This window comes from Thermobia domestica, chromosome 9 (genome assembly GCF_964235325.1).
Source record: "Thermobia domestica chromosome 9, izTheDome1.hap1.1, whole genome shotgun sequence".
Taxonomy (NCBI): domain Eukaryota; kingdom Metazoa; phylum Arthropoda; class Insecta; order Zygentoma; family Lepismatidae; genus Thermobia; species Thermobia domestica.
Genome location: NC_137462.1, coordinates 242,427,692 through 242,440,327, shown reverse-complemented (window position 1 = coordinate 242,440,327; position 12,636 = coordinate 242,427,692). Strand labels below are relative to the sequence as shown.

Genomic DNA, 12,636 nt, shown 5'->3' with positions numbered 1-12,636 from the left:
GAATCATTTCAATTTTGGTTTGCAAATGAATATATCCTACAAACTGGCTCTCAGCTAGTTAATTAAATTTAATCACTGTTAATGTTTAATAAATAAATATTTTTGCAAAGAAACTTACCAGGAATAATTTGTGATCCGTTCCACCAGGCCACATTTGGAATGGGCTTTCCGCCTCCAGATTCACATTCTAAAATTAGTTCAGAACCTTCGATGAAGGTTCCTACACTTTTCCCATCTGGGATTTCTGATCCATTTTGATGCTTCACTTTAATGTATTCGGGTTTGACTGAAACACAAAAAGGAAACAACAAATTAATTATTTACGTAATTTAAATGAAGATAATGTTTTAACAAATACTTTAGTTCAAATACAATGTTCAAATGCATTTAAAAATGCTATGGACGTAAAACTTTTTTAATAGTTCGCAAGAGTAAATACATAATGAAAGTTTCCAAAAACTGTGGAAAATGTTTTGATTACGGAGATACTTACAGATTTTTTAAAATTTCAATTTCATTCCCATCTGAAGATGGGCAGACCGCAGAAGGTAACGCCTTGGGCCATGAGTATTCATTTGTTTGTAGTTTCATTGGGAGATGGGTAACATGATTTATTTATTGATGTGTTTAGCTGGGTACAAAACAAAACAGTACTAAATAATTCGAAAGGAAACAATACAAAAGAAAAATAAGAAAAATGGATCTTACAACAAGCCAGGCCGGTAGCCAGCCCAAAAATGTAGGGGGCCCCGGCCGAAATTAGGGGGTTCCCGATCCAACCATATTATAGTTCATCACCATAATATAGTTCATTTGCAAGCCTACCGTGAAAATTTTAGGGGGCAGCGAAAATTTAGGGGGGGCGGTCCCCTAGACCTCCCTGGATACGGGCCTGCAACAAGCAATGAAGTGCTGAAAACTTTCTTGACTTCATGGTAATAGTTCCGAGAAGAAATCCGTTAGGATGGTGAATTTGCTGAGCAGATCTGGGGCAGCTTTTAGCTTTGGTATGTAGATAAGTAACGTGTGTACTGTTGGTTAGTTCTAAATCCTTCAGAAGTTAAAGTAGTTCTTTAATAGTTTGGATGATGTCTTTAGAGGATGAACTATCATCAGGAGACGTCTTTGGTGTTGAATCTGCGATACTGCGTGATGTTGTAGGCTCGAGTCTTGAAGTGGATGTAACAGTGGTGTCTGGAAGAAGTGCTGAATGTAAGAGTGTGCTTGCTGGTGTTGTTTTCTTCTTCCTGCTTGTAGAATTTGTTATATTCGCGGACATTCGGAATAATTAGCAGTGTCCTTGAATGACATAATAAGTATCTAAATAACTGGCAATGATAATTTATATTGAGCCAAGACCAAAGCTTTAAATGATATATGTGACACTTATCCCAACTAACGAACAACGTATATATTGTCTGTAAATTTCCAGCAAATACTTGTGTGAACGTATGAATTTCTTAAAAAGTTTACACGAGCTGAAGTGCTGCCATTTATTTTCGATGATCTTATACTTGTTCTCAGTGTATTTCAACTCATAAATATCATGTTGGATAGTTGATTTGACGACTGTCGTTTTAACAATTTATTCCAAAATCCAATTTAGTTGGGATGGAGCCAGGCAGAATTTAACAGAACTAGGGCAACACAGATCCACTGTATTGAATTAACACAGTTTTTATACTGTGTTAATTCCTTTCTTGTGTCAAAATTTAAACAGAAACAGGGTAACGCAGATCCATTGTGTTGAATTAACACAGCTAGTTTTTTTTTTACTGTGTTAATTCTTTACTTCATTAATTCATTCCTTACTTCAAATTTTGTAGTTTTATGAGTAAATTATTAATGAGATTCCGACGAAATGTCTTTTAAATTTGTAAGAAAATACCGTAAAATAATGAACTAATTACCTTATCACCCTGCATATATGCTGAATATCTTTGCTATAATATTGTACAGAAAATATTATTTGTCTTACTGATAAAAAATATTCTGCACGTGCTACAAATTATTTTCTTCAGAATTTCTGTTGAGTGACATATTATATTCAAGGGTCTCAGTATGTACACAGTTTTGTATCAGTATGAATGAAAGGTCTTCGTTAACTTTCTCTAGCTTACTATAACATTCTCCATCTCGACATAATCATCTATTTACACTACAATAAACCCGTCAACACAATTGTGTTAGCTTACATAGTTATGGCACGGGTAACGCCACAGGTGTCCAATTTAACATGGGGCAATTAGCAATATAGCCTATATTGCAATACAACTTCAGAAAAACAAGAAAAGCAAACTCAAAATTTAGTTTAACAAAAAAATATTACCAGAAACAGCAGGAGTCGAGGGAAAACAGTCAACAAGTGAAAGTACAATGTTAGAAATATAAAGAACCAGGCAGAAATGTTATTTTGATTTATGAATTTTAGAGAAAATTCCATTTCTTCTTGAAAGAATTTCTCAAAATTTTCCCTTGTTTGAGATTGTAATTATTGAAAATATGACAACTATCTTATGTAACAAATTAATTTCGGCTGATGAATTGACTAGTGTTCAAAGTTTTTGTAATAAATTTAATAAAAAGGAAATTCCTGTATTTATGTGTTGAATATTTTTAATTAATCGATGCCAATATAACTGCTCTATTTTCTACACATTTTAACAAACTTCTAGATAGAACGTGGAGGGACAATCTATAATCGACAACCGACAACCTAGTAATCTCAAGACGCACTCCGAATATATTAGTTCAGTGCTGACAACTATAATTGTATATATCAATTGTTTGTTTATACTGTATTTTCACTTTACATCTCACTTACAGCGTGATTTTCTATGTTTAAGTGGAGTTAAAATAGTCAAATAAGGTGTTACGTATATCAAACAAATCTGCATTACTTACTGTTTACACTAATTCACTTTATTTGAGAACACAACACAGAAAACCATTACATTTAAATAAGAATTTCCCAGCACATACGAATACGTGTTAGCTTCCTATCACCGATGTTGCCAGTTTCGTTAAAAAAATTATTCCTAATTAAAAACAAAAACATACTTTACTATCCATTTTAATAACAACCCTACATTATGGAACGTTAATTTTCTTATTTTTAAGGAGCTTAAGTTAGTTATTGTCATTGTCTCTGTTAGCGTGTTAAAATCTAGATTATAAGTTAGTCATATTTTCCGTTGATCAAATTGTGCATTTACATTGGAGCGGAAAATGAGTTTCTGATTACAGTTGCTTGTGTCAACCTCTCTGTCAGGTTTTACTGTTAATAATATCGCTCATATTAACAGCGTTATACGAAGTAATTATCACTGAGGTTTGATTGCTAAAAGTCGCTCCTAACAACAAGCAATCTTCTATTCTGCCCTACTCTTTCCTCTGCTCCAACGACCTATTTTGCATTTATAGAGAGATCGCTTTATCTGACAGTGGACCGCTGACATTGCAATTAATGATTAACGATATGGTCTTTCACACACATTCACTATACACAATGATAATCTGTCATATTTTGAATTTATAGTAGGAGATCGATATGTAAAGAATACCTTTTAAAATAGTTAGGATAAATATATAGATAGCTGACTAAGATAGAAATGTCACTACGAATTTGCTGATCTTTAGAACCAAGGACCTCACACCCCTATGGTACGCAATGTCCTTGGTTCGATCCTATAGTGCGTCCAGTAAGAGAACGTCTCTGACAGCTCGCAGTGACATTGCTACTACTCGCGTGTCAAGGTTTTTTTCGGTGCAACTGTAGTGGCAACTTAATTAATGGTATAAGACAGAGTGGTCGTGGTTGGTAACACTGGTATCAAAGTAGGGGCTGCAATGTCCCATCGCATGTGGTAAGAAACGTCAGAGACCATCTCTTGTTGGCCGTGCTATAGCTTGCACCAAATGAGTTTTGTGGTGGACAAACACCATGAGAGAGCTTTTTGTCGGGATTTTATTTTCAGGTTAGAACTCGTTTCAGCAGCGAGGTTATATGAGACTTGGACCTATGGCTAAACATGGGATTCGAACTATATAAACTTCCGTCAGGAATCGATCTGGGTCTCCCACGGTAAAGGCGCGCATGCTAACTGTTTAGCCACGAGAGAGCTCGTGTTTTCTCAAACTTCTTCCGTATTCCAATCTTTCTTAACCTCCGCGTCATAAACGTGAGACATAGAACTGAATTTCATTTAATATAAATACAGCAATAAAGATAACCTACTTACGGCTTAAGGTCGGATCAGTTGAATAGTAATTATAGAACAAATAGTTGTTTTCGCAAACGCAAAACTTGAATACACATATATACATACCTTTAACTCTAGTGATACACCTATTTTAGTAAAAATCAGGAATGCATGTCATGGAAATACATATTTCAAAACATACATAACAATGTGTTCACATACCGATAACAATCGGAAATGTGTTTTTTAAAAAAAACTTGCTTTTGTTTCATTTATGATACGCGTAGTTGATTGAGTTATCGTTTTCCATTGATTAATTTTAAAAATGGGCATTTCACTTTTCGAACTGTAAAATGTGTTTTAAAATAATCTGGAACCAGATTTAGATGTCACAATGAACATGTAAGATGTTCTAAGTTGCAGTTGCTAATGATAATAAACATAAGATTATGGCGCAAGTACACTCATATCCAAAATGATTGTCGCATATTTATAACTGTCTTCTTGTAAGAATATAATTTGATAATGATTTTGCAGGGTACTTTTAATACTGATACTAATGTGTATAATCGAGAAATGTATATTTGTGGTGGACTTCATAGGAAAAGAATTAAAAATACGAAAATTAGAATGAGAAAAACAAAATGTTGCTAAATTTACAAGAAAGGTTTGTTTTATTGTTCTTATTTACTGCTATTTTGACATGAAATTCGCCACATACATGTCTTTGCCGATTATACACACAGTAACATTATAAGAAATACTGAGCGAATTCGTTATCAAATTGTATTCCTACAACAACATATTTATAGACATGCCACAATAATTTTGGACATGAGTGTACCTCCATACTTTTACGAGGTGTGATCAAAAAATAGGATGAATAATTTTATTAAAAAAAAAACAAAGCAATAAGCTCACATGGAATTTGATTTAATCTCCTTCAAAGTAATGTCATTGGCTAGCAATACATTTATCGCAACGTTGAATCCAAGACTGGAAGCATTTCTGGAAGGCTTCTTTCGAAAGGCAGTTCAGCTGCTCTGTCATGGCCCTCTCCTTATCAGTAATGGTGTTAAAACGTTTTCCTTTAAGCACGGTTTTAACTTTTGGGAAGAGACAGAAGTCGCATGACGCTATATCTGGAGAGCACAGCGAATATGGACAGACAGGAATACTTTTTTTTTCGCTCAAAAACTCAGGGATGAAAAGCAAGGCGTGGCATGGCGCGTTTTTCGGGGTAAAGAAGGAAACCATTGGCCCATTTAATGGGCGGTTAAAATGCTCTTCACGGACTCATATGAGATATTTTGTTCCTCGGAAAACTCTCAAATAGTCATTTGCTTGTTTGAACAAATCATTTGTGTCATTTTTTTTTTTTTTTTGGTACGTTTTCATCTGTTTTTGACGTCGAATTACGTCTCGAGGTTGCTCGTTTTCAACCGCCTCCTCGCAGCTTTTGAATCGCTCATACCACTTGTTAACAGTCTTCAATGCCAGTGCTTCATCGCCATACACTGATTTTTACATTTCTTGAGCTTCTTTGTCACTTTTTTGCAGCTTAGAACAAAACTTAATGTTGCCGCGCGATTGACACACTTAACATGTCCTCACTCTTCTGCCTCTGGAAGCCAACTAACATGTCACAACTTGTTTAAACTCGACACTGACTGTTCCGAAGGTTTAGGCTACCGGACTTAGTAGTTGAAATGGATACAACACCGATAGATGGCACTGTGCAACTACATCCATCGTATTTTTTGATCACATCTTATACTTGTAATTTATATTTTTTTTAATGGTAGCTTGTTACTTTTCTTTGCAGCTATCAAACGCATCTCCCTTATGCCAACAGACACAAGGTAATCGCAATTACCAGTCTATAGAAAGTTCGTAATTGATTGCTCACTTATATTATTACTTAATCATATAGCCTAAATTCTGTATACGTCTCTATCTTATTACAGCATAGTATAGTATACCACAGCATAAAAACTAAAGCGCAACAGTGGACATAACAAATCCGTAATACTAACTACGAGTTCTTAAAAAGATAAATTACAAAGAAAGCATATTTACAATTAAGCAGTAACCCATTTAAATCTAGAAGTTTAACAGTACTAATAAATGAACAAGGAAAACATATGTAAAAGAACATGTTCACATACTGTGATAGGAACACTCAAATGGAAATGTCCTTTATGTAATTCTTGAATGTAATGCTCTCGCATAACCTTCCAGGAAAAATAGAGAAATGGAAAAAAAGGGTAGAAAGAACCAGAGAGAGAAGAGAGAAATTGAGAAAACTCCAAACGTGAATTTGAGATGAAAAAAATTTTTTATCCAGCACCAGTGCCCTTACTCGCCTGGTCCTCGAGGCAGCGAATCTCAATGTCCGGAATCGACGCCGACGCCGACGCGCTGTGCGACAGTCAAGCCTCATAAATATGTTGGATGGGAGGAAATGAGCGGGGCTGGTGGGAAAGATCGTTTCCCACGATATAACGTTTATCGTAAATCTGTTGCCTCCAGGCTTCACGCAGTTTCGTCCACTAGAGAGAGAGAGAGAGAGAGAGAGAAACTCACAATTTCTTTCCCTCTTCTATATTTTCAAGCCATAGGGAAATGAAAAACGAAAGAAAGAGAAGAAAAGAAAATGGAGGGAAAGGACAGGAGACGATAGAAAAGCTGACCGTGCGTAGTTGCTTTCTGGTGTCGGTCGCAGATGGCATTTTCTGTCGCTTGCTACTTTTAGTTCCTCTGGAGACAATGCTCGCGGGTCACTGGTTCACCATCTTCTGTGGGCTCTTCCCTGGGCAATCTTTGACGTATTGCATCGTTTGTTACTTCTGCAAGTGCTGTGCTACAGGGAATTCTTTCTTCTCTTTTCTTCATAGTGAAAGTTAGAAAGGAAATTACAACGAAAAGTCTCTAAAGTAGAGGCGAACATGGGGAACGGATAGAGAGAGAAAGAACAAGAAAAAGAGAGAAAACTGAATCAAAATTCCCCCATTTTCCATCTGCCACAGACACGATAGTGAATGTTCCCATGTTGCAACTTGTAAGCACAACGGTTCTTTTCATAAATTTTTATTTTCATCTTCAGATTGGCTGATGGACTTTCCAATCAGGCTTCCCCTCGTACATTGTGCTTTTTAATAGGCCATAAAATACAGATTTTGCTTTTCGTCGCTGACATTAATAGGCTTTTTTAAAAACAGAAAGAGCTCTCGTTCAAACGAGAAGTGGAAATACTGCAGTACAATAAAACAAAAATAATTACATCACTGAATTGTTGCTGAACGTCATTAAGCTTCATTGACGAAGATTTACTGTCTCTATCAAATGCAGTCAGTCTGTTGACTTCCTTCGTCAGAATACAACTTACATATACAGTATGTTTCTCTGTTATCAATTCATGGGTTCGATATGATATATTCTTTGTCGAAACTAACGACAAAGTCTTCATCAAAATGTTTCCAATTTCCCAATAAACATGGTTCTAAATAATAATAATAAAAAAAGTCTTTCAAGAATAAGCTACCGAAAATAGGGATAATTAGTTTCTGAAGCATCCTACCTAGCTGGTGCTCTATTAGACATATCTACTGCAGTTCCAAAAATATATATTATATTAAATATAAGTGCCTCTGCATGACCAACTATCTAATACATGTGCTTTCTATGTGTGTAGCAGAAGCGGAACAATGGTAGAGAGCTAATCTCTGGTGCGTGTAGTACCTGGTTCGACCCCACCGTCCAAGTAAGTTTCTGGTGGACAACATCATGTCCGTGGGTTTTCTGGGGGTTTACCTGTTTCTTCCCACCTTCCCAATTCTCCCATCATTATTCCACGTCCAAGGGCGACCATCAACGGGGGCAAGGTGGGCCGCTCGCCCCCAGGAGGAAATTGTACTTCGGAATATCGAAAACCCAATAGAATTTTTAGAATAGTTAGGTCAAAATTTGAAACTACATTTGAAATGTCACTTATACCTGCCCCCCCCCTTGGGAACCACCACAAGGGCGCCCTTGCGCGTGCCTTAATCATTTCACTTAGCCTAAAGGGCATAAACGTAAGATGTTAAACTGAAAGAATCTTTCTTTCAGACATAAAGAGTTCTGCAGGTGATCTTACATAGAATCGGCTAAGCACACAGTCTGTAAGCCTAGTTAACTTGGGTAGAAGCATGTAGTACTCAGTGTTCGTACGTTTAAGAAAATTTCCCTCGACTGACATAAATTTTTCCCTATACCTATAATAGAAGTTATGTAATTAGGTTAGTTTAAAGCTATATTAAAGGAACTACCCATCATATTTGTTTTATTCATTTGCTTTTTGCTTTTGATTCTATTCTTTTCGTTTTCTTTTCATTTACTTTTCTTTCTTGCTTTTCTTTTTTTTTTTAAATAAAAGTAAACACACAAATACACCCAGCCAACAAAATGAAAAATGAATCTTTAAGATAAACGTTCCACCAATACTCCCTTTAGGCTAACTAAGATGGTGGTTAAAGCAAGTGGATGATGATAGAAGAATGAAAAAGTGGGAGGAAACGGCAGTACCTCGAGAAATCCCACGATGTTGTTTACTATAAGCTTAGACCTACTTGGCTGGGGTTCGAACCAGATACACCACGCACCAGAGCCACCGTGACCGTATCCAACCAAAAATGGGTGCAAATTATGCTACTTTCAGCATACACAGACTATTGCTATTGCATTGGTTTATTTCTGCAGAACAAAGAAAAATTTGAGCATTGATATTAGTCAATCAGCCAGAGAATTTCCCAGGATTTTTCCTTTTTTGCTAATTTTACCTATGAAATTTCCCTAGATTAGGGAAATTTCTCTCAAAACTACGAACATTGGTAGTATTTAATTGGCCACGCGACTACCCCACAAGTGGTAGCATATACCTGTCATCTATACATCTATAGAGATCCTTCGTGGCTAAGCGGTTAGCGTACGCGCCTTTGACGTGGGAGACCCGGGTTCGATTTCCGGCGGGAGCTCATGTAGTTCGGATTCCATGTTAATCAGTAGGTCCACGTCTCATATAGCCTCGCTGCTGAACAGGACGTTAAACTCAAAATCAACTCAACTCAACTCTATACATCTATATACTAACTACTTGCGGAACATCATGAATGTCGTTCAGAGAGGAGCTGCGCCACACGGTATCGCTATTGTTGACGACTGACGGTAAACAGAACATTATTTAAACAGATTTACCATTGTTGCCTGAGTACTTAAATAACTGAATTAAGTGAAAGAAAAAGGATTAACAACATTAATATTCCTATTATAATTAAGTTAGAATTCAGTGTTCATTTGAAGTGAGGGATATGCAGCTTTGAATTCCTTGAAGGATTGGACTTTTCAGAGCAGTGATCGCCAAACTTATGGAGCTTCTGGGCTACCGTTAGAGGTATGCACGGGCCAGGGCCGAGCCCGCGAGCCGGACTCGGGCCTACAAAACATATCACGTCGGGCCCGGGCCGGGCTCGAGCCGTAAATTCTTCAATAAATAACCATATTTCCCGGACCTTTTCGGGCCCAACTTTGTAAATGTACTGTACAATGATACTTATTGGACGTTTGGTCCGTTCTTTCTGTAGAACTTTTAAAGCACAACTGCAAACTTAAACTTCTAATTGCTGTAAATAGAAGTACAATTTTGCGTAAATTATAAAGTTTCTGTAATTCGGGCTTATTTCGGGCTCATTTGATTATCACACGAGCTCGGCCCGGGCTTGGGCCTAAATGCTAGAGCATATTTCGGACTCGGGTCGGTCCTCACATTATAAATTCACGGGCCAGGCTGGGCCCAGGCTAAAAATTCCGGCCCGTGCAGACCTCTACCGTACCGTTTCTAACCCTAACAAAAAGAACTCCCAACTTCTTTTCAAAAATCTTACATCTGTTTATTGCCTATAAACTAAGCGCAACCGTAGCGTTAACGCCATCTACCGAAAATGTTCCCGCGAGTTACTAGTAACTCGCGATCGACGGTTTGGCGATCACTGCTTTAGAGTGTCTGTAGCCGCTGATGCGAGCGATAACCCGGGAGCCATAAGGGTCACGAGCTTTCCTTTGTATGCAATAACACAATATGAAGACGTTTTGTTTGAGTCCAAATATGACGCTAAATTTTAATGATAATTTTAATATTTAGAAAAGCAGTCTAGATTCAAATTTGAAACAATCATTAAACGAAATCTGATGAATTTTATATATATTTAATCCTTTTCTTCATATTTAATCCTTTTACCAATAATTGGATCAAAGAATTTCCGTTATATAATAACGAAATGAACTAATTTATCTCAAGTTTTTCAAAATTCTGTATTTATTGGAAGTTTTGAGAGATTCGAAAACAATACTAAATGATTAAAATAAATAAAGAACACATTAGAAAAGTAAACAAAAAGCAGTGTTAGTGGCAGGAAAACGACCTATCTTCTTTCTGTGTTATTCAGGCGAATAGCGATCATCAATACACGAGGAGAGAGATGGATCATGGCGGTCACTGCTTTTGACACAAGAAATGACCAAGTGCCTTCGTGTAGAGCTACGATCCACAGAAACCCACCTTTAACTTTTTCTTCCACCTTATTAAACACTTAATTTATCTTCCACGGTTTCTCTTTCCGCAATATTTTATCCGGTTCTTTTTTTCTTTCATATATTTCTTTCAAGTTTCTTTTGCGTTTTGTTCTGTCTTTTAGGTTCTCTTGTGCTCTTTGTTCGTTTTGTTTTACTTTCCTTCCTGTTATGCTTTCATGTTAAGTTCATGGTCTTCTAAAAAAAAAAAAAAAAAAAAAAAGCGCTTTCGGCTACCAGATTAAAAGTCTTAACAGAAGATATTACTGCTGCTTCTTTCGGCTTTTCTTTTATTTATATTATCTTTCGCTTCATAGTGTGCGTATGTATGTGTGTGTGTGTGTGTGCAGCACGAAAATCTAATTTGTCTTTTCTGAGTACAACTTCAAAAAGAAATAATAATAAAAAAGGAGATTTACAGTACAAAGATCAAAAGAAAAACTGAAGTTGTACAATCTATTAATTACATTATAATGAAACAGCCATGATATTATTAATTCATTGCTAGCTTTTTCTACTACCACCCTTTATTTCTACTTCTGTAATAATAATAATAATAATAATAATAATAATAATAATAATAATAATAATAATAATAATAATAATAGTGTTCTTGTGTACAAATAGGAAACCAAGGTTTCGAGATGAAATCAAATGACATCTTTAAGTTTAACGTGCCACGATGATGCCTTTTAGAGTAAAGGAAACTATGATTAAAGCAAGTAGTGAATTATGATGGAAGAGCCAGCTGAATAAGAAAGTGAAGACACGGGAGAACCCCGAGAAAACTCACAGACACGATGTTGTCTACCACAATCTTACTTGACCGGGGATCGAATCAGGAACCCCATGCAGCAGGGTGTAAGCTCTCTAGCACTGAGCCACCGTGGCCACCACTAAATTTTTAAATCTTGTACACGCCATCTTCACTGAAGTTTTTTCTCAAATCCTAACAAGTGAATGTTGAAAGAGTACCTTTAACCTATTTTCTGATCGAGTTTCTTCTAAAATAGCTTTTTCACATTACAATGCTAGAACATTTTCAGTGAAGCTATGCTAATAGATAATATACATAATACATTACTTTAAATGTTAGATTTAAAAAATCAGAACATAACTTTCTTCTAATAAAATTACCTTACCACGATTGGAGCCATATGTATATTTATTATCAGTCCATAAATACACAAAATATATTATACTGTATCAAACTTAAAATTTAAAGCATCATGATATGTCGTATATATACTTTAAAATGCTGCATAAACATATTTGATTTTCTAGTTACGACTCATATATTGCTTTCTTCTTAAGGATTTTCTTTCTAACCTTTCCCAACTTATTTGAATTTTTGTAATGAACTTAAATATAATGAATAATAATAATAATAATAAGATGAGCCAGACAGTATCTGGTAAACAGGGGCGTCGTAAAGGGGGTTAAAGGGGGGAGCCTCCCCCGAAAGTTACCAATTTCTTAACAAGTTGACAAATTAAAATACATAGTTGGCAATTTGAAGAATGCTGTTTTGTTCAATTGACTTATTCGGTTTAGGATTTTCTTAGGTACCCAGTTGCTGCAAATTATTATCAGTTCTTCTATAGACTTGGTATAAGTTTTGTGTAGTTTCCTATCTTGAAATAAATTGATATATTCGTTTAAATTTTCTTTACTTGTTGCAAGTGATCACACTTGACTTTTGTTCATTTGATATTCCTAAACATTTTGAAGAATCTTTAATGAGAAATCGGGAATTGTACCACTGACAAAAGCAGAATAGAGTTGGCATGCAAAGGCAGACAGAAGAGGCGTTTCGGTGGCAAGTAGA

The 12,636-nt window shown here is 36.0% G+C and overlaps 1 protein-coding gene across 1 annotated transcript in view; it reads right to left on the bottom strand.

The window, feature by feature from the left end:
* nrm (neuromusculin) overlaps positions 1–12,636 on the bottom strand; it is an 851,931-nt gene that overhangs the window by 466,665 nt on the left and 372,630 nt on the right. The window contains exon 5 of the mRNA XM_081726627.1: positions 119–286. Coding sequence (XP_081582753.1) covers positions 119–286 — 168 coding nt within the window. The remainder of the gene's footprint in view (positions 1–118; positions 287–12,636) is intronic.